A 21,036-nucleotide genomic window follows, 5' to 3' on the forward strand; every position below is an offset into this window, starting at 1 on the left:
AAGTTTCAAATGTAGTAACTTGTCCATGTAAAGTAAACAACCCTTTACACAATACCGTAGAAGAAGTGTTCTGCTAATTAAACAATGTGCACCTTTCATTGTAATTCCCAGCCAAAAGTTTGGACACACCTACTCATGCAAGGGTTTTTCTTTATTTTTTTACTATTTTCTACATTGTGGCATTATAGTGAAGACATAAAAACTACGAAATAATACATATGGAATCATGTAGTAACCAAAAAAGTGTTAAATGAAAATATGTTTTATATTTGAGATTCTTCAAAGTAGCCACCCTTGATGACAGCGTTGCACACTCTTGTCATTCTCTCAAGCAGCTTCATAAGGTAGTCACATGGAATGCATTTCAATTAACAGGTGTACCTTGTTAAAAGTTCATTTGTGGAATTTCTTTCCTTCTTAATGCGTTTTAGCCAATCAGTTGTGTCGTGACAAGGTAGGGGAGGTGTACAGAAGATAGCCCTATTTGGTAAAAGTCCATATTATGGCAAGAACAGCTCAAATAAGCAAAGAAAAACAACAGTCCATCATTACTTTAAGACATGAAAGTCAATTAATCTGGAACATTTCAAGTACTTTGAACATTTCTTCAAGTGCAGTCCCACTTATAGAAAAGATGTCGCCGAAGAACATGGCTGACGTTTTACATTCTCCCAACCAATTGGGCTATTTTGTTAGTTTTTTTGTGTAACTTATTTTTTAAACTTATTGTGTACATAATAATGTTGCTGCTACCGTCTCTTATGACTGAAAATAACTTCTGAACATCAGAACTGCGATTACTCACCAGGGACTGGAAGAAACTTTTTCCTTTAACTAGTCCGACGAGAAGGATATCCTGCTTTCACTGGAACAGGCCCAGATCCACGCCTTTTGCTTGAAGAAAAGATGCAGGAAAAGGGGCCGCAGATCAGGCAGCCTTCTGAGAATCCATAGGCGAGCAAAGTAAACTCCCACTGCCATCCGTTCTTCTTGCTAACGTGCAATCATTGGAAAATTGCTGACCTACGATTAAGATTATCCTACCAACGGGGACATCAAAAACTGTAACATCTTATGTTTCACCGAGATGTAGCTGAACGACTATACGGCCAATATAGAGCTAGCAGGATTTTCCATGCACCGGCAGAACAGAGATGCTACCAAGGAAGCGAAGGTAACCTGCCTAAATGATTACCGCCCCATGGCACTCACGTCGGTAGCCACGAAGTGCTTTGAAAGGCTGGTCATGGCTCACATCAACAGCATCCTCATCAACAAACACCCTAGACCCACACCAATTCGCATACCGCCCCAACAGATCCACAGATGACGGAATCTCAATCACACTCCCCTTTCTCACCTGGACATCCGCATCTGACCGTAAGGCACTACAGAGGGTAGTGCGAATGGCCCAGTACATCACTGGGGCAAAACTCCCTGCCATCCGGGACATATACAATAGGCGGTGTCAGAGGAAAGCCCATAAAATTGTCAGAGACTCCAGACTTTTCTCTGCTACCGCACGGCAAGCAGTACTGGAGCGCCAAGTCTAGGACCAAAAGGCTCCTCAATAGCTTCTATCCCCAAGCCGTAAGATTACTGAACAATAAATCAAATTGCCACCGGACAATTTACATTGACCCCCCCCCCCTCACTTTTGTATACTGCTGCTACTCGCTGTTTATTATCTATGCATAGTCCCTTCACCCCCACCTACATGTACAAATGACCTCAACTAACCTATACCGCCGCACATTGACTCGGTACCGGTGCTCCCTGTATATAGCCTCGTTACTGTGTTACTTTTTATAATTACTTTTTATTTTAGTCTATTTGGTCAATATTTTTCTTAACTCTTCTTGGACTGCACTGTTGGTTAAAGGCTTGTAAGTAAGCATTTCACAGTAAAGTCTACACTTGTTGTATTCAGCGCATGTGACAAATAAAGTTTGATTCAATTTCATTTGAAAAACAATCAAGCGATATGATGAAACTGGCTTTCATGAGGACCGCCACAGGAAAGTTACCTCTGCTGTAGAGGACAAGTTAATTAAATCAAATCAAATCAAATGTATTTATATAGCCCTTCGTACATCAGCTGATATCTCAAAGTGCTGTACAGAAACCCAGCCTAAAACCCCAAACAGCAAGCAATGCAGGTGTAGAAGCATTAGAGTTACCAGCCTCAGAAATTGCAGCCCAAATAAATGCTTCACATAGTTCAAGTAACAAACACATCTCAATATCAACTGTTCAGAGGAAACCGCATGAATCAGTCCTTCTTAGTCAAATTGCTGCAAAGTAACCACTACTAAAGGACTCCAATAAGAAGAAACTTGCTTAGGCTAAGAAACACGAGCAATGGACATTAGACCAGTCAACAAGTGCTTAGCATATGTGGGAACTCCTTAAAGACTGTTGGGAAAGATTCCAGGGGAAGCTGCTTGAAAGAATGCCAAGAGGGTGCAAAGCTGTCATCAATGCGAACGGCGGCCTATATTTTAGGAATCTAAAATATATTTGGATTTGTTTAACACTTTTTTGTTTACTACATGATTCCATACGTGTTATTTCATAGTTTTGACGTCTTCACTACTATTCTACAATGTAGAAAATACTAAAAATAAAGAAAAACCCTTGAATGAGTAGGTGTGTCAAAACATTTGACTGGTACTGCAGATATTGTGCCCATATGCATATTCTCTGGTGGTAATGGGGCTACTTTGGCAAACATGTCAGAGTGGTCATACCTTCCTGTGTGGTGTCTCGTATACAACAGGACTTCCCTGATCCTTGTCCAGAATACACAGGGTTTCTTCTTCCCCATATTGACTGATACCATTCAATTAAATCATTTTAAAAAGACAATACAAGTGAAAGATGTGTCTAGTAAAAATGTTATGTTGAGTGCCAGGTCTCTCTCCATTTAGAGACATCAGTATCAAGCCTGTCTGCTGGTCAGGACATCATCTTACAAGTCTCCATGTCCTGGCTCCATAGACTCATCTGTCAACACATACACACATCGTCAGTGTTCCTATTACCAATGGCAGTTTGGTACTATGTTGAAGTTTCAACAGGTCAGACTAAACCTACCTAATTCTGTTCTCTCCATTGACGACCGTTGGTGAGCAGGCAAGAGGTGAGGCTGGAGATAAGGTCTTTGCCAGCGTCCCATTGATGGTCATATCAGCGTAGATCAGCTCCTGGCCCCTCAAAGATACTGGTCGGTCACACACAAAGAGCACTGATTAGCATAGGGGGAGGCAACCTGCTCGCTGCATTCACCTCTCTATTTGACTTATGATACCATGATATGTGAAGTGAAATAAAATGGTAAAGGCAGCGATCAGGCAGGTTCCACAGGTCAAATGTCACCAACCTGATTCAAGTGTCCTCCCTGTGCCATTTATAGGAGTGCTCACAGTGAGGGCATGTCTGCCTGATGCTGAGGGTCTTCTCAATATTGCATGTTCTGCTGTAAACTGGATATCTCTTGAACAACTGCAGCTGGGAGGGCCTGTGACAGGGTGATACAATAGACAACCAAGTGGTAAATGTAATTTTGTTATAAAGAAAGGACAAAGCTTTTTGATAAACCAATTTAAACCCAAATAACTTTTAACATAACCCACATTTGCCTTTGATGATGAAGCCTTGTGTGTCATCAGGGCAGTGTCAAGCTAATTAATTGTAGGTCGTCACTAGTTACACCAGCCACAAAGACCGCCTATTTCTAAAATTGATCTTCTAAAAATGTTATTTAAAACCTAACCATAACCTCAACCACACTGCTAACCTTACGCTTAACCCTAACCTTAAATTAACACCAAAAAGCTATTTTTTATTTTTACGATATGTATTTGTGGCTGTGGTAACTAGTGGAAACTCAAATTCTATGCTTTACAGATGTCGACTGACTGTAGCTTCAGATTGGAGTAGATTCAGTCCGGTGACGCCGTTACGGTTTGTTGCTCCTAGTTCACTGTATTAGTCAGACTCCGACATGAGTTAGCTGCCATCATAGCTGCATCCATTATTTAGTTTTGCCCTAGTCAATACATAATACACTTGTATGAGCTACGAACTAACGTGCAAATTCAAGTCGTAGGCTAACGTTAGATAGCTAGCTAGATAACGTTAGCTAGCCTGCCTTGCTAGCATTATCAAATGATAACGTTACATAACCAGCTATATTTAGACAATACACAAGCTTTTATGAGCTACGACCTAAATTGTAATGAGGTAGCTAGCTGCTAAAACAAGGATATTTTATGGCCGACCGGCAGGCTGGGGACTGGACGATGCTAGAGCTGTGGTACATAGCATCATCATCAGAGTGCTCCTAATCTGTCATAAAAATGTTAATTTGAAAGACTTTGATATTGTTTTATTTTGAATCAAATGATATGGACCCTGATTTAACTTTCCTTGTTCATTTGTTTAGCTTTCATGGACGATTCTTTGTCCATAAAATGAAGTGGGCAGAGAACAAACCCCTTTTCACATGATTTAAGATAGAATTGAAATATTATTTTGAAATGATCAGTAAATGTAAAAACAAAAAAGCAATACACACCATAAAAGTATTTAACAAATTGAAAATGAAATAACATTTTATTTGTCACATACACATGGTTAGCAGATGTTAATGCGAGTGTAGCGAAATGCTTGTGCTTCTAGTTCCGACAATGCAGTAATAACCAACGAGTAATCTAACTAACAATTCCAAAACTACTACCTTATACACACAAGTGTAAAGGGATAAAGAATATGTACATAAAGATATATGAATGAGTGATGGTACAGAACGGCATAGGCAAGATGCAAGAGATGGTATCGAGTACAGTATATACATATGAGATGAGTATGTAAACAAAGTGGCATAGTTTAAAGTGGCTAGTGATACATGTATTACATAAAGATGCAGTAGATGATAGAGTACAGTATATACGTATACATATGAGATAAATAATGTAGGGTATGTAAACATTATATTAAGTAGCATTGTTTAAAGTGGCTAGTGATATATTTTACATCAATTCCCATCAATTCCCATTATTAAAGTGGCTGGAGTTGAGTCAGTGTGTTGACAGCAGCCACTCAATGTTAGTGGTGGCTGTTTAACAGTCTGATGGCCTTGAGATAGAAGCTGTTTTTCAGTCTCTCGGTCCCTGCTTTGATGCACCTGTACTGACCTCGCCTTCTGGATGATAGCGGGGTGAACAGGCAGTGGCTCGGGTGGTTGTTGTCCTTGATGATCTTTATGGCCTTCCTGTGACATCGGGTGGTGTAGGTGTCTTGAATCTTGATATTAGGTTAGGTTTATGTACTTGTTTGTATATTTATTTTTATTTTTTTTGTATTTGTTGTGTTCATAATAAAATAAATACAATTAAATATATATTTTTTTATATATATATTTTTTTTTAAGTCTGTCATAAGAGCGGGAGGGTCTTGTGGACTGTACATCAGCATCATCCCAATCAACCACCGCACTCCATTTAGGTCTTCTCAGTACTCGGAGGACGTGCCGGAGTGCAAGGTGAAATGTCTTGAGCTCTAAGTACTTTGACGTGGGCTGTTGTCCATAGTGCTGACCATACACCATGGAACTGGTTCAAGACTGCTCCCCATCCCTGCAGGGAAGCGTCTGTGGTCAGTCACCCTGTGGTGAACCTGCACCTAGGATAACTACTCATTGCACCTCCCCGAATCGTTGGAGAATCGTAAAAATAATGTAATCCGAAGGGGATTAATGGCAATCTCGTAAAAATGTAAAACACAAACGTGAGAGTGAAGAAATTACTATGTCACGCCACACCGCCTTTTATTGTGACAGGTCACGTGGGTACAGTGTATGGCGTGACTGTAAACATATTTTGATATTAAGCATCTCAATCACATCGCGTGAAGGAGTTCCCATAGGTCGCTCGGTGACCCATTACGAAAGTGAACCAGCAATAACGTTGTCTAACGTTGTTAGCTAAATTATACCAGAGAGGTCATTATATTGCAGTATCTCTTGTTATACTCACCACCACTGGTCGTTGCACACCGTAGCCCCATTCAGTGGGCGAATTCGATTATGCTGAGCCGCGGGGCACCTATCTATGGCCTGTGACGTGAATGGGAAAAAACGGTCCATAAACATACATCTCTTTTCCATAAAATATATGTTAGAATTTTCAAACTAGTTTTCATGGGGAAGGCAAATAAAACGTTTTTATCAAAAGCAATCACTTTTGCATGTAAAAAAACAAAGAATCATACTCATTACTCCACGATTCTAATTACGTCACTTTTGTTTTGAGCCGACTTCGACGTGGGTTTCGAACGGGACACCTGGCTCACGCTCCGTAGGCAGCCCGGTTCTAAAACGAATGCAAGCAAAACTAGCCAAACAGGGCACCCAGGCCTGATAAATCGAACTCCCTCAATGAAGGGAAGCGAAGTGGGATGAGGTGCGATTTGGATGTGGTGCTTGGCAAAAGGGGGCATGATTTGTTGACATAATTGTAATCAAAACCCACGCTTCATTTACATGTTGTGACGCACTGAGGTTCCACACTCCGTTTTAGTTGAGACTGACTTTATGACAAAAATGATCCTATTTACACTTTGTAGTCAATTTTGAGACTAGAATAAATGTTCATGACTCAAAGCGATGCCACATAGAGCGATTTCAAAAGGGAATAGTTGCTTTTCTGGGCAGTCGCTCTAAGAATTAACAAAAATTCAGGAGAGGGGACCAGACTTTAATGCAACCACTTTAACTAGTTGCCTTGAATGCAGCTCCCTAGCAACTCAACAAGCTACAGCTACTACTAATGTCCAAATCAGCCTCCATGCCTGTTTTCAACACTTTAACTAGTTGCCTTTAACGCAGCCCCTCAACAAGCATCAGCTTCAACTCATTGCTAATCAGCCTCCACACCTATGCTCACACTCCTTAATCTCCACTGCCACCCTACATAAACTTGACCAAACTAACAATAATCTTTGTTCTGCAGTGCATGTTAATGTGTGTTACAAGTCTTATCAAATTGCGTCTCAACTACACTTTACAAAACTATAAATGCAACAATTTCGAAGGGTTTATTGAGTTACAGTTCCTATCAGGAAATCAGTCAATTGAAATACATTTGTTTGGCACAGATCTACGGCCTTCACATGACTGGGAATACAGATACGCATCTGTTGGTCACATACCAGTCAGTATCTGGTGTGACCGCCATTTGCCTCATGCAGTGTGACATCTCCTTCGCATAGAGTTGATCAGGCTGTTGATTGTGGCTTGTTGTCCCACTCCTCTTCAATGGCTGTGTGAAGTTGCTGGATTTTTGTGGGAACTGGAACACGCTGTTGTACACGTTGTTCCAGAGCATCCCAAACATGCTCTATGAGTGACATGTCTGAGTATGCAGACCATGAAATAAATGGGACACTTTCAGCATCGAGCAATTGTGTACAGATCCTTGTGACATGAAGCTGTGCATTATCATGCTGAAACATGAGGTGATGGCGGTGGATCAATGGCATCAATCGTCACGGTATCTCTGTGCATTCAAATTTCCATCGATAAAATGCAATTGTGCTCGTTGTCTGTAGCTTATGGCTGCCCATGCCATAACCCCATCTCCACCATGGGGCACTTGCCTACACACAAACCACACACACAAACCACACAAACCACTCGCCTACACCACGCCATACTCTGACTGTACAGTTGAAACTGGGACTCATCCATGAAGAGCACATTTCTTCAGCGTGCCAGTGGCCATCGAAGTTGAGTTTGCCCACTGAAGTTGGTTACGATGCCAAACTGCAGTCTGGTCAAGACCCTCTTGAGGACGACACGCAGATGAGCTTCCCTGAGACGGTTTCTGACAGTTTGTGCAGAAATTCTTCTCTCATACAAATCCACAGTTTCATCAGCTGTCCGGCTGGCTGATCTCATACGATCCTGCATGTAAGGAAGCCGGATGTGGAAGCACTTCGATGATGTTGGTTACACGTGGTCTGTGGTTGTGAGGCCGGTTGGATTTACTGACACATTTTCTGAAATGACATTGGTACAGAAATTAACATGCATTTCTCTGGCAACAGCTATGGTGGGACATTCCTGCAGTCAGCATGCCAATTGAACGCTCTCTCAAATCTTGAGACATCTGTGGCATTGTTATGTGACAAAACTGAACATTTTAGAGTGGCTTTTTATTATCCCCAGCACAAGGTGCACCTGTTTTATGATCATACTTTTTAATAGTTTTTAATTGATATGCCACACCTGTCAGGTGGATGGATTATCTTGGCAAAGGAGAAATGCTCACTAACAGGGATGTACAAAATTTGAGCGAAAATAATCTTTTTTTGTGCGCATGGAACATTTCTGGGATCTTTTATTTCAGGTCATGAAACATCAAATCAAATGTTATTTGTCGCATGCGCCGAATACAACAGGTGTTGTCCTTACAGGGAAATGCTTACTTACAAGCCCTTAACCAACAATGCAGTTTTAAGAAAAAAAGAAGTGTTCAAGTATTTACTAAATAAATTGGAAGTAATTTAAGAGCAACAATAAAACAACACTAACAAGGCTATATACAGGGGGGTGGGGGGTCAGTGCTAATTGTCCAGGTAGCCATTTGGTTAGCTGTTCATGAGTCTCATGGCTTGGGGGTAGAAGCTGTCAAGGAGCCTTTTGGACCTAGATTTGGCGCTCCGGTACCGCTTGTTGTGCAGTAGCAGAGAGAACAGTCTATGACTAGGGTGGCTGGAGTCTTAGGACATTTTTAGGGCCTTCCTCAGACACAGCCTGGTATAGAGGTCCTGGATGGGTGGAAGCTTGGCCGTGTGATGTATTGTGACCAACCCTTTACATGTTGCGTTTATATTTATGTTCACTATATTCTCTCTTCGGTTCTTCCAAGGATCTCCTGGGGGGATTGCCATCACCACAGCTTAACTACCACGGCCTGACGATGACGTCAACCCGAACCAAGTCCAGCCCCTGGATCCTTCATCTGCAGCCCTTGATTTTATCCGGTCCATTCTCATTCCCCTCCCCTGAATCCTTTCTCACATCCATTCAATTTCCCCAATACATATTCAAAATCCATTTCAAAGTCTGGTCCTCAAACTCGTGAAACCTCATGATAGGGTCGTCCACGTTTTGAGAGCGTTTTATGAGAATTTCAGCATTTCATGAGCGCACCCACATTTGACTGGGATGCTTTTGTCTTAATGACCTCAAGTCATCTAACAATAAACTAGCACTGTCAAAGGAAACAATACCCACTGTCTTAATCTGGGGTACCTGTCCAGACCAAAACAGCCAAGCTCCCCCACCTACCAATTAACCCTTATAAAAGTCTAGCAGGTCACAGTCAGGCAGACAAGCAGCCTAGAGGGGCTGACACACACCACCACCCCCTCCACAAGCACATCAGCCCCTTCCCAGCTGCTCCACCCTGGTTCCATCACCAAACAAACAGTGGGACTAATAGAATAACCCCCTTCTCCCCCTCTCCGCATCAGGCCTAATATCTCTGATGATGGCTAAGGCCTTGGCTCTGAGTGGCAGCCCCAGTCACCAGTCATCAGACCCCCCCCCCCACTGGCTGCTCTTTTCACCCCACTGTTTGGAGAGGCTCAGTGACGGGTGTCTGTATGGGAATCTGGCCCAGTCTGCTATGACCAGTGTGACAGGGTTAACCAGCTCGACCAGCCAGGCTGGCCCTCTGTCCCGTTCGACCCCCCTCTCCATGCCCACATCGCCCCGAGAGATGTGGAGGGTGATCTGGCCTGGCACCGCAGGGGCTGCCCTGGCTGGTGCTTTGCTGGTGGTCTCTGCGGCCTATTAGTGTCCTGCTATCGGCCTGTCAGCCTGACAAAACAGGGCCCTGTCAAATTAAAGAGGGACGGGGATATGTATTCAAACGCACAAGGGAGAGAGAAAAAAGACGAGCCAGGAAGAGGGAAACCACCGGTGCTAATGTCGACTCTAAGCGAGAGTGACAGGCTGGGCCGATCGGTGGAGAGAGACAGAGATGGAGGAGAGAGAGAGAGTTCCAGTGGCTGATGATGTAGGGGTGGACTTGTCCTGAGGAGACTTGTTAGAGGTCCAGACAGACTAAGTCAGACAGCCACCATTTCCTGGGGATCTAAACCCAGGTAAAAAGCTCAAAGTTCGGGTGAACAGCTTGGAGTCATTTCCATCAACTCGGGTTGGACAGATTGGTTCTGTGTGTGCTTGTGTGCATGTTGTTGTGTGTTTCTCTTTGTGTGCACAGTACATGCTCATACCAAGTGACCTTTTAGACTTATGCATGGAGCAGATAATACAAAATACATTTTTCTTACTTTTATTGTGTATACAGGCCTACTAGTGTAGCTCTCCCTGTTGCTGGTAAATATACAGTACCATCATAAAAACATGTCAGCTCAATCATTTCACCTCCAAGGGCTTGAAAGCTGCCCTCGACATGCCATGCTCTTTGAGGTTACAAGCATATTCCATTTCTTTCACTTGGCTCTTACAGTCACACTTGAGGGCTTGGTTTTACGGGAGTTAAGGGACAAAGTGGAAGTCCCAGCACAGAGCTAATTGGAACATCTATGTTGTCATTGTGTCAGTACAGTGTTGCCACAGTGAGGGCAAATATGACTACCGCAGAGCAATGGAGCATTGCCATTATGTTGAGTGTGGCTCTTGTTGCGTGACATAATTCAAGGAAGCGCTACTGGTGTGTTAACTAGTGTTCTGACTGCTGTGTCTTCAGGGGCTGCTCAAGCTATAGGACGTGTTCAATTTGAACGGAAACCTAGCGGTGTGTGGGCTATAGCAGACATTACTGGAGGGTTGCTGGAGCACCGAGGTGCTACTATGTGTTGAGTTTGTGTACGACTCTAACGATGCGTCTCAGTTTCGGAGAGAGGGCCTCCTCTGCGCTCCTTTCTGTCGCTGTGCGTTTGCTGAGACGGAGAGGTTGATGCACAGTGGCAGCTCCCCCCTCGCAGCCACGGGCCTGCCCACAGCCACTGCAGATGATAGTTTTAATTGCTTTCAATCTTTCAGGCTAGTCCCTACCCACTGGCATAGATGGCTTGTGTGTTTTTGTGTGTGTTGATTGTGTATGTAGGTGTGTGTGTGTGTGTGTATGTGTGTGCGTGCACTTATGTGTGTGTGCATGCTCTTGTGTCTGTGCATTCTTTTTCTTTGTGGATCTGTGCCCACGTGGTGTTTGTGTGTGTTTGTAAATCTAATACCCTTTAGGAATGCGTGTGTTTTTAGGTTTTTTTCTGTGTGTGTGTGTGTGTGTGTGTGTGTGTGTGTGTGTGTGTGTGTGTGTGTGTGTAAATCCATTATCCTAATAGGAAGGAGTGGATGTGAATGCATTTTATCGGCAGCGAAATAAACAGAGAGTAAACATACAATCCAAATGTTTGTCAAATAATATTGTCAGGATATCTTGTGGATAATGTGCTGATTAAACTACATTAAAGTACATTAGAGTTGATTTTCCAAAAACATGTTGATGACACTCAAATTCAATGAGTGTACAAGGAAATACTGAGATCCTATTTTTCCATTTATTTTCAAAGGCTATGTGTGGTAATAAATAATTCACTCTGGTGTTTTCATGCAAAGACCTCAAAACACACACACACACACACACACACACACACACACACACACACACACACACACACACACACACACACACACACACACACACACACACACACACACACACACACACACACACATCTGTAAAAGCATTTCAGGCCTGGCGAACTACAAAACCAACTCGTCAATAATTCAATAAGAATGTCGAGCTGACATAACAGGGCATAGAAAACAGTATGCAAGTAAGAGGTACAGTCATTTGCTTAACGTGCCTTGGAGAGATGCTTTCCTCGCGTTGATTCACCCACAGAGTCAATCATTATGTGTGTTAATCCATTGATAGACCATCTCCTAACTTTATAACCTGTAAGGCAACCCAGGTGTTAGGGTTGCAGTCCAACTCCGGTTTAGATTCAATCCGGACTGCATAAGATCTACGCTATAGCGCGATTGAAATGTAAAGGCAACGGTCCTGCGTTTGCGGAGACTGCGTTCACGGTAAACACAGCCCGTGTCGGCTCAATCGGAAATGACCTTTACATTTCAATCACGCTATATCACGCTAGATCTTCCGAGGTCCGGATCGAATCTATCCCTAAATGCCAACTGAGGTGATGATCAGAAAACAGTGATTTTAGTATAACTGTTTAAGTCTTGGCATCTACAATTCTGCTAAAGCCATTTTTTCTTGGAGTGTAACTGTTTGGGGAAGTAAAAACCGATTTAATAGCGAGAGTCATATTCAAGTCCTCCTGGGAATGACACTGGAATTTAGGGATGTGTTGGAGAGGACAGGACTTTTAAGACTGTCTAGGGATGATTTAGAGAGTTAATTAAGACGAAGTTTTAGGACTACTAGGCTTCCCTCCATGTAAGAAGTGGTGATGTACTATAGACATAGTATAGAGACTGTAAGAAGACAGTGCCTCTGAGCTGTCGTATCATCTCTAACCTATACCGAGCCCCTGAAACCATTGCCAACCCTTTCCCCCCTAAACTACTCCCCCTTACATGCATTTACACCCCCCTCTCCCCTTCATGTCCACACCCCACACACACAGCGAGTGTGCACTCTCCTCTCCTCCTAAGGATGGAGCAGAGTGGAGTTGGAGCCCCTCTCTCTGGCCGGGGGGCATATTAAGCCCCTAACATTCCCACAGAGGCTAATCTCCATCCATTTAGCGGGCTGTAATATTTAATGAGGGACCCTGGCCTTGCTCCCAGTGCCACGCGCCCTGGCACGCCTCATATGTTCACATGAGAGGGAGGCCAGCCCAGGGGCGACAGAGAGGAATTCACTGCTAAAAGCCCCACACAATGCAGTCGACCACAGAGCCGCATTGCTGCTTTTCCCTCAGTCCATCTAACTGCAGTGGAGATGGAGATGGGAGGAAAATACTGAACACACCTTGGTTTAGATGAGATAACTACCCTTCTGGTAGTGGACAATGCAGTGTCTAAGTGATTTGGTACCATAAAAGATACTTGATTAACTATAAATCTCCCCAATAAATATATATGGTCAGTTAACTTCTTTTTTTTTTTTAAACGAAAAGTTAAACTTGCATTATATGTTTACTTGACTTTTAAAGTAAAATATATACATGTATAAATGTGACTACATTCAGGAAGTGGGGCATTTGGCTCTAGTTCCTACTTTACAGTAGGGCCATTTGGAAAAAGAAAACGGAATTGCCTTCTTGAACATTTGAACTTTCATAAGCCGTAATAAGAACTTGTATGTGATCTGTAAATATGAATACACATGTTAAATGATGAGCCTTGTTTAGCCAAGGAGAAAGCACTGAGCTATATAGGGAGAATGACTGGATCCTTCCTGGCTTGCCATGATTGGCTGAGATAATGGGTGGCTAAGGCTTAAGAGGGTATAAACGATGTAAGTGTGAACATCTCAGCAAAATCTTTCAAGGGCTTCTTCTCCTAAGTGATTTTACAAGTTTATCCATTTTCAAAGCAGCATAACTTTCCCATGTTTCCTCCAACTACAGTGTATGGTATTCCATTTCTGAGCTATAAAATGTAGACTTAACCTCACATAGAGGTGCGTTCACGGATGTCAACCTTCAATTCTTGTCTGTTTTGAAACAGCTGCACAGACATCATTTTGGGAGTCTATATCGGCCTTTAGGCCTACTCTAAAAAGGATTGTGATTATTGCGATAACTTATTAAAAACCATATCAACTGCTTAGACACAACCTCTCCAAAAATCCTCAGAATCCAGAATCAGTATCTAAAGCAATGTCTCCCAATCCTGGTCCCGGGGACCCGAAGGGGTGCACATTTGAGAAACACTGTATAATGTAAAGGCTTGGGGGGGGGGGGTCTTCCACTGGACAGCACTTACCCACTCTCTCTCACCCTCACACATTCAACTGAAGGTCAGGATTCACACAAGAAGTGTGAAAAGGCTGGATGGAAGAGGGTACAACGCCCTCTTGGTTTTAACAAGTGCGTAAGTGTGTTCATGTGTGCGTGCGTATGTCCGTAGTGCATGCAAGTGTGTGGAGGGAGTTAGGAGACACTATATGACACCACTACCCTGACACCGTCGGGGAGAGTCAGAAATTCCAGAAAGGCAGTGATTTTTTTTTTGTGTGTGTGTTTTTAAAACGTAACATTTGCGTTACTAAGTAGCGGAGTGGTGAACGTGTCAGGAGGGAGACCATAGAAGTGCTCTCTGATTCAAACTGACTCTAATGGGGAGGCCTGGTGAATTTTTCATACAGCCCAGAGGGGGAGGAAGAGCAAGCATACTGGGGACATTATAACCTCCATCTCTCGAGGAGAGAGAGAGGGAGGTAGAGAGAGACCTTACTCAACACTATTCTCCGACCAATATGTCCATTTGTAATGCTTTTATTCTAATCTATGATAATTACCGGACATAGTTCTGTTCTCAAGCTTAAGCCTCTACTCTCGGAAATATTACCCCAGACAAAATATAATGCACCCAGATGATTGTGAAAGCTTCTTGTAAACGTGAAGTACTGTATAATTTTACTGACACATACAGTATTTCAAGTAATTGTGAATTTGTCATGCTGAAGACAAGAATCACAATAGAGAGACACGCTAGATAGTTGACGTGTACTTGTAGAGATTTCTGCACTGATCAGTGTGAAATACATGTACACTATATATACAAAAGTATGTGGACACCCCTTCAAATGAGTGCATTTGGCTATTTTTGCCACACCCGTTGTTGACAGGTGTATAAAATCGAGCACACCGCCATGCAATCTCCATAGACAAACCTTGGCAGTAGAATGGCCTTACTGAAGAGCTCAGTGACTTTCAACATGGCACTGTCATAGGATGCCACCTTTCCAACAAGTCAGTTCATCAAATTTCTGTCCTGCTATGAAGTGAAACAGTCTAGGAGAAACAACGGCTCAGCCACAAAGTGGTAGACCACACACGCTCACAGAGCGACACTGCCAAGTACTAAAGTGTGTTGCGTGTAAAAATCTTCTGTCCTCGGTTGCAACTGTACTCCCGAGTTCCAAACTGCCTCTGGAAGCAATGCCAGCGCAAGAACTGTTCGTCGGGAGCTTCATGAAATGAGTTTCCATGGCCGAGCAGCCGCACACAAACCTAAAATCAACACGAACAATGCAAAGTAAGTGCTGGAGTGGTGTAAAGCTCGATAGCGGAGGTTTGGGCTAGGCCCCTTAGTTCCAGTGAATGGAAATCTTAACTCTACAGCATACAATGACATTCTAGATGATTATGTGCTTTCAACTTCGTGGCAACAGTTTGGGGAAGGCCCTTTCCTGTTTCAGCATGACAATGCCCCCATCCACAAAGTGAGGTCCATACAGAAATATTTTGTTGAGATTGGTGTGGAAGAACTTGTCTGGCCTGCACAGAGCCCTGACCTGAACCCCATCGGACACCATTGGGATGAATTTGGACGCTGACTGCGAGCCAGGCCTAATCGCCCAACATCAGCGCCCTGACCTCACTAATGCTCTTGTGGCTGAATGGAAGCAAGTCCTCGCATCAATGTTCCAACATCTAGTGGAAAGCCTTGCCAGAATTGTGGAGGCTGTTATAGCAGGAAAAGCGGGACCAACTTCATATTAATGCCCATGATTTTGGAATGAGATGTTCGACGAGCAGGTGTCCACATACTTTTGATCATGCAAATGAAATAAAGGTTAAATACATTTTAAAAATGAATGTAGTGTATATCAACTAAAGATAGTTCATGAATAACTGTAGAGCGTTTCATATGGAGTTTTACAGAAGATGGTTGTAACCTAAAACCGATAACAAAATGTGACTTTTGTTTGGTTAATCTTTTCAAGTCTCCATGTTTTTCATTTTTGTTTCTGTTATTATTAAACAATATTCAAGTGCTCTTTCTTACTAGGATATCAAATCTTTGTGTCAACAATTCACTAATACAAGGTAATAACCGGATTCATAAAGGATCAGATTTAGGATTACATTCTGTCTTATGAATCTGACAAAAGCAGGATAAACATCCACATTTGAATGGAATGAACATTTCTGCAAGAAAGCTCTTAAAAAAAATAACCATCTGTTCAATGGACACGTGCCAGAGCTCACCCAGATAGCTCGTAGCACTGTCTTGCGTATGCAAATATGTTTTGCCTGGAAATCTATTTGGAGTTGCTCGAAGGAATCCAGAACGGGCCTCCTTCTGTCTTCCCTAACGGCTCACGCGGGCCTCCCTCACGCCGTCTATGTCCTCTCGCGTGGAAGACATTTCACCAGCTCACACACGCAGGGACGAGCAGCGAGCTGCACCGCACCGCCTCGGATGGCCCAACCATGGGCGATTATGCAGATCTCACAGGCCGCGGCTGCTGGCTCCTTCCGTCTCGGCGAGCAGGGACAAGGCGCCCCGCAACTGTTTGCTCTGTTGTACAACACACGCAAAAGACCCCCACTCGAAGGACAGCGAGTAAGTAGTTATAGGCTTACTGTGTCACTAGATGACCATAAAGAGGTGAAAAGGGCGCTACAATAAATGTTTAGGTGTTGTAAGTAAACTTTAAAGGTCAAATGTTCAGAAATTGTTTAAAAATTCAGTGGTTCAAAACATCAATATGGTACTAAAACTGAGACCAGGTTGTATATAATCCTATAACATAATGGTTGAAACAAATATGCTGATAGTTGATCTTGTATAAAGGGTTTTCAAAGGTGTTTTTGTCACTAAAGTCTATTCTTATTATGGAAAATATGAAATATACTGCCGAGCAAGAACACACAAATTTGACTTTTGAGATGTTCCAAATAGGCTCAATGACTGCTACCATAAAGCTTCAGAATTATTCAGAAATATTCCTACTCACTAATCTCTAGTCTCCTGCAATATGGGATGTATTCATAGTTCATTCATAGTTCATCCGATCTCAAAAAGTTCAAAAACTTGACTGAACTTGACTAAACTTGAAAGTTAATCAACCATAAGTAAAAGTTAAGAGGATATGGTGATATGGTGTGTATGGGTTGGGGGGTGTAGTGTGATGGGGGGGGGGGGGGGGGGGGGTTGTGTGTGCGTGCGTCTAGGCTGGAAGGCAGCTAGCACTCCTCTTGGGCATGGATGCGAGAGGAGAGAAAGGAGGAGAGGAGAAACAGAGATGTGTGGTTGAAACCAGAGGGCCGAGGAGCCTGCCTGGGCAGATGGTCCACAAAGGTGTTACTACACAGTGAGTGGGCAGCGCGATTGATGCATTGCAACATTCAAGAAGGTGGAACATTTGGCTGCTGACCCGCAGTCAGAACTCATTCGCCCTCCCCTCCTTATTTAGCTGCTGCTGCTGCTGAGAGCCGACGGGGGAATTGGGTTCGAATAAACACACACAAACTCGGAACGCCGCACTTTCCCACCCTCTGGGGGGCCTAGGCTGTATGTTCACTGGAAACTCCTCCTTCCTCTCCAAGGAGGTCAAGATGGAGGGGGAAGAGAGAACGGGTTCACAGTGCCACAGAAGAACAACAGGCAAACTACTAACTACAGCACATAGCTGCTACTAAGTCAGCACAGACCCTTGAGACGTGCTTCCCCACTGGGCACACACTGGTTGAATCAACGTTGTCGCCATGTCTTTTCAATGAAATTACGTTGAACCAACATGGAATATACGTTGAATTGACGTCTGTGCCCAGTGGGTTCTTTCAAGGGTCAATATTATCAGGACTGCAGCCTACACTTCATTATTGGCACAGTGAACAAATGTCTATATTGTTCATGTGGTGTTGTTTCTTTTAAAGTGCAAAACATCATTCACAACATATAGGTTATTACACGTGGGCAAATGGCCATTTCATTTTAGAACAATGGTACACTATACCACCACTGCTGGTCTCACCAGCAATTGTAGGTAAAATACAAAAGTGGATGCTCAAAAACTTCAGACCTATTTTCTCTTTAATAAACACACACTTTTAGTTATGCACATGCCAAGATCTGATTTCAGACCCAAAAAGCATTCTTACATCAGTTTAAACATTGAACATTTATGAGAGGGAGTGTGATAACCAAAGGCAACATTATGGCAAGAGCTTTTAAACATCACAATCGCAGTTTGTCCCAAAGCGCAGTTAAATGATCAAGTATAGAAATAATGAATCATACTTCTCTTTCAGCTTTCATTCACCTTTCACTCATCCTGTTTTCCATAAACAATTGTCAAAATAGTGGTAACATGGTTAACTTTCAAGAATAAAATCAATATCAAATCATTTGAAGGAAGTGCATGATTTTAACGTTGCAGGTCTAATGTAAACCGTTTCAATTTAGCCATTAGCGGGAACAAAGGCAATTGAAATCTTGAGCACAAGAATGTCACACCATTTGGGCTCCCGAGAGGTGCAGCGGTCTAAGGCACAGCATCTCCGTGCTAGAGGCGTCACTCCAGGCACCCCGGTTCGAATCCAGGCTGTGATTGGGAGTCCCATAGGGCGGCGCCCAAAGTTGTTCGTGTTTGGCCGGTGTCGGCCGTCATTGTAAATAAGAATCTGTTCTTAACTGACTTGCCTAGTTAAATAAAAAAATAACACCTCGCATTATCATGAAATGTATTATTTGGAGCTCACTGATTAAAGAAACAAGCATATACTGCCACCTTGTGGTTAAATCTGGTACATTCCATTGAAAATAGTGCTCACCAGCCACGAGACAAGTGTATACCACATTTTCACATCTTGCTTCATGAATTAACATAAAAACAGCTGGAATGCTAATAAAATATGGTTAATCTCACCATCTATGCATTAGGTGAGTGGACATATCGTATCTATCCTAAATAGTTAGTTATAAAAAGAAAGGACCTTTTGGAATCAACTGGGTTTGACATTTCTGCATAGACTTTTTAAACATCACAAAATGTCCATCTTTTCTTATGAAACAACTGGTATTTCGTGAGTGAACATTGTTAATTGACTACATAAGGCATGCAAGTGACTAGATCGAGAAGACCAAACTAATGAAAAAAGGTCAGTAGCAGGCCAGCACAGACACACAAACGGGTCACATCCGCGTTCGCTCGCGACTCCACTCCGAGTCAGTCATCATCCACTACCATCACATTCCCGTTCAGCTGGTACTCGATGGTGGCCCAGTCAAAGATGTTTCCTTTGGTGATCTTATGTTCGTAATGCAGGGCTTGGATCTGGCTTCTGGGCAGCACATAGTCCCACATGTTGAGGTCGGTCACTTCCCCCACAAAGCTCTGCACTGCCTCCAGGTCTCCCAGGTGTTTGTCCGGGTCTTGCCCAAGGAGAACGGTCCCCTTGGGCCGGATGGTATGGCCCGGCTTGTACACCTGGTAGGTGCTGCGGCGGCCGTCCACCCAGAAGGCGGCCAGCCCGGTACGGGACTCCCAGGTGAGGCAGAGACTCGTTCTGAATGTGGTGATGGGCGGCAGGTGGAAGAAGGCGCCGTCGCCACTCAGGTAGAAGGCGATGCGGCCGTCTTTCTCGCGCCACACGTTAAGCTCGTCGTAGTCGGGCGTGCGGTAGGCGAACAGGATGATCTGCCGCTCGCCCTCCAGCTCGGTGGCCACGCGCATGCACAGCGTGAACGCCCGCAGGTCCATCTCCTTTTGGGGGATGAGCGCCACGAAGCTGAAGTCCGTCTCATACGGGAAGACCAGCACCTTTCCGCCCAGGCCAACTGTAAACACCACCACAAACAACATCAACTGTCTATTAGAGCAGTTACTGGAGAAGATGACAACAGTATTGTAGCACATTAATGGTGTAGTCTGAATGGGACTTGAACCCGGGTTCCCTTGACTGTCAGCCCAGCACTTTAAATCGTTAAACCAAGAGGTCCAAACCACTTGACGGTCACTAGATGTTGTACTGCCGTCACAGCAGTATAAAAACAGCGTGGCATGAGAGCAATCTGAATGACTTCCTCAAAGATGTGCAAAATTTAAAAACACGAGTTAAAAGGGATTTTTTTTAACTTGAGGTATGCACACATATGAGCTAAAGGACTGACCATTTGGGATTTTACCAAAAATAGTTACACAAAGAAATAATTACAAAGAAATAATCAATCGTAAAAAAAATGTCCCCTATATTCCATAGCCTACCAACCAAAACATACCTTCATTGGCTGAGGTGACACCCACGATACCCAGTAGGAGTATGAGCCTGGCAGTTATCTACCACAACAAACAAATATCAGAATGGCAAAGCATGCCACTACTACGGTCATTGTGAAAATAATAAACAGTAGTAAATACATCATTTACTATGGTAAAGTGCATATCCTGTTAAAATGCCTCAGCACACAAAAAACACTAACAGCATTGCTCTTACCATGTTGATTTAAGGTTGTTATTCCACTGAAAAGGTGATGATGCTAGCGCACTCTGACGCCTGTCTATTCTTAATGCCATGGTGTCTGTACGCCTCTTCCCTCCTAGTACCAGACCATTACATCACTTCAATGGACAGATGTGCTGACAATGGACCCGGTGTGTGCGGGGCGGGGGAAATTGGGTCTGGGTGACACTGGCCTTTTTGTGTTGACTGACACGCCCGAGGGGGACGCGCGCACACACTTTCAGAACATGTGATTGTGGGTGTGTATCGTCTATTAAGCCATTGAATGACTGTGTTTTGAATAAGGGTGAGTTCTATGTCCAGCAACCTCATGGTCTTTGTTCATGTACAATTTTGTTTCGACCGGTACTAATGTCTGATTGACAGGTTGATTAACTTACAACTTTTTTTTTGCTGTCCGTTTTTCGAATTCCCAACCTCCCTAGCACGACACACACCTCAGATGCTGGAAGCAGCACCCCTTGGAGCAGGTTAAGGGTTAAGTGCCTTGCTAAGAGTGCTAGATGTGATCAAAAGTAATGTGAGCAAAAATCAGATGAACATTTC

At 43.4% G+C, this 21,036-nt stretch overlaps 1 protein-coding gene across 1 annotated transcript; it reads right to left on the bottom strand.

Annotated features, from left to right (window-relative positions):
• Positions 1-18,043: 18,043 nt before the first annotated feature.
• On the bottom strand, positions 18,044-20,627 carry crp1 (C-reactive protein 1). The gene is made up of 3 exons (XM_021565204.3): positions 20,464-20,627; positions 20,249-20,306; positions 18,044-19,807 (listed from the first exon to the last, which is right to left on the bottom strand). Exons 1-3 carry the CDS (start codon positions 20,464-20,466, stop codon positions 19,197-19,199), a joined length of 672 nt encoding a protein of 223 aa, XP_021420879.2. The 5' UTR covers positions 20,467-20,627; the 3' UTR covers positions 18,044-19,196.
• Positions 20,628-21,036: the final 409 nt, after the last annotated feature.

The sequence above is a fragment of the Oncorhynchus mykiss genome, chromosome 16 (genome assembly GCF_057628025.1).
Source record: "Oncorhynchus mykiss isolate SJ-2025 chromosome 16, ASM5762802v1, whole genome shotgun sequence".
NCBI lineage: Eukaryota > Metazoa > Chordata > Actinopteri > Salmoniformes > Salmonidae > Oncorhynchus > Oncorhynchus mykiss.

Bases quoted from the DNA above. Each gene is read 5' to 3' on its own strand.
- crp1 (XM_021565204.3), bottom strand. The intron at 19,808-20,248 runs GTATGTTTTGGT...TGGTGTTTACAG, and splicing joins TGTCACCTCAGCCAATGAAG to TTGGCCTGGGCGGAAAGGTG.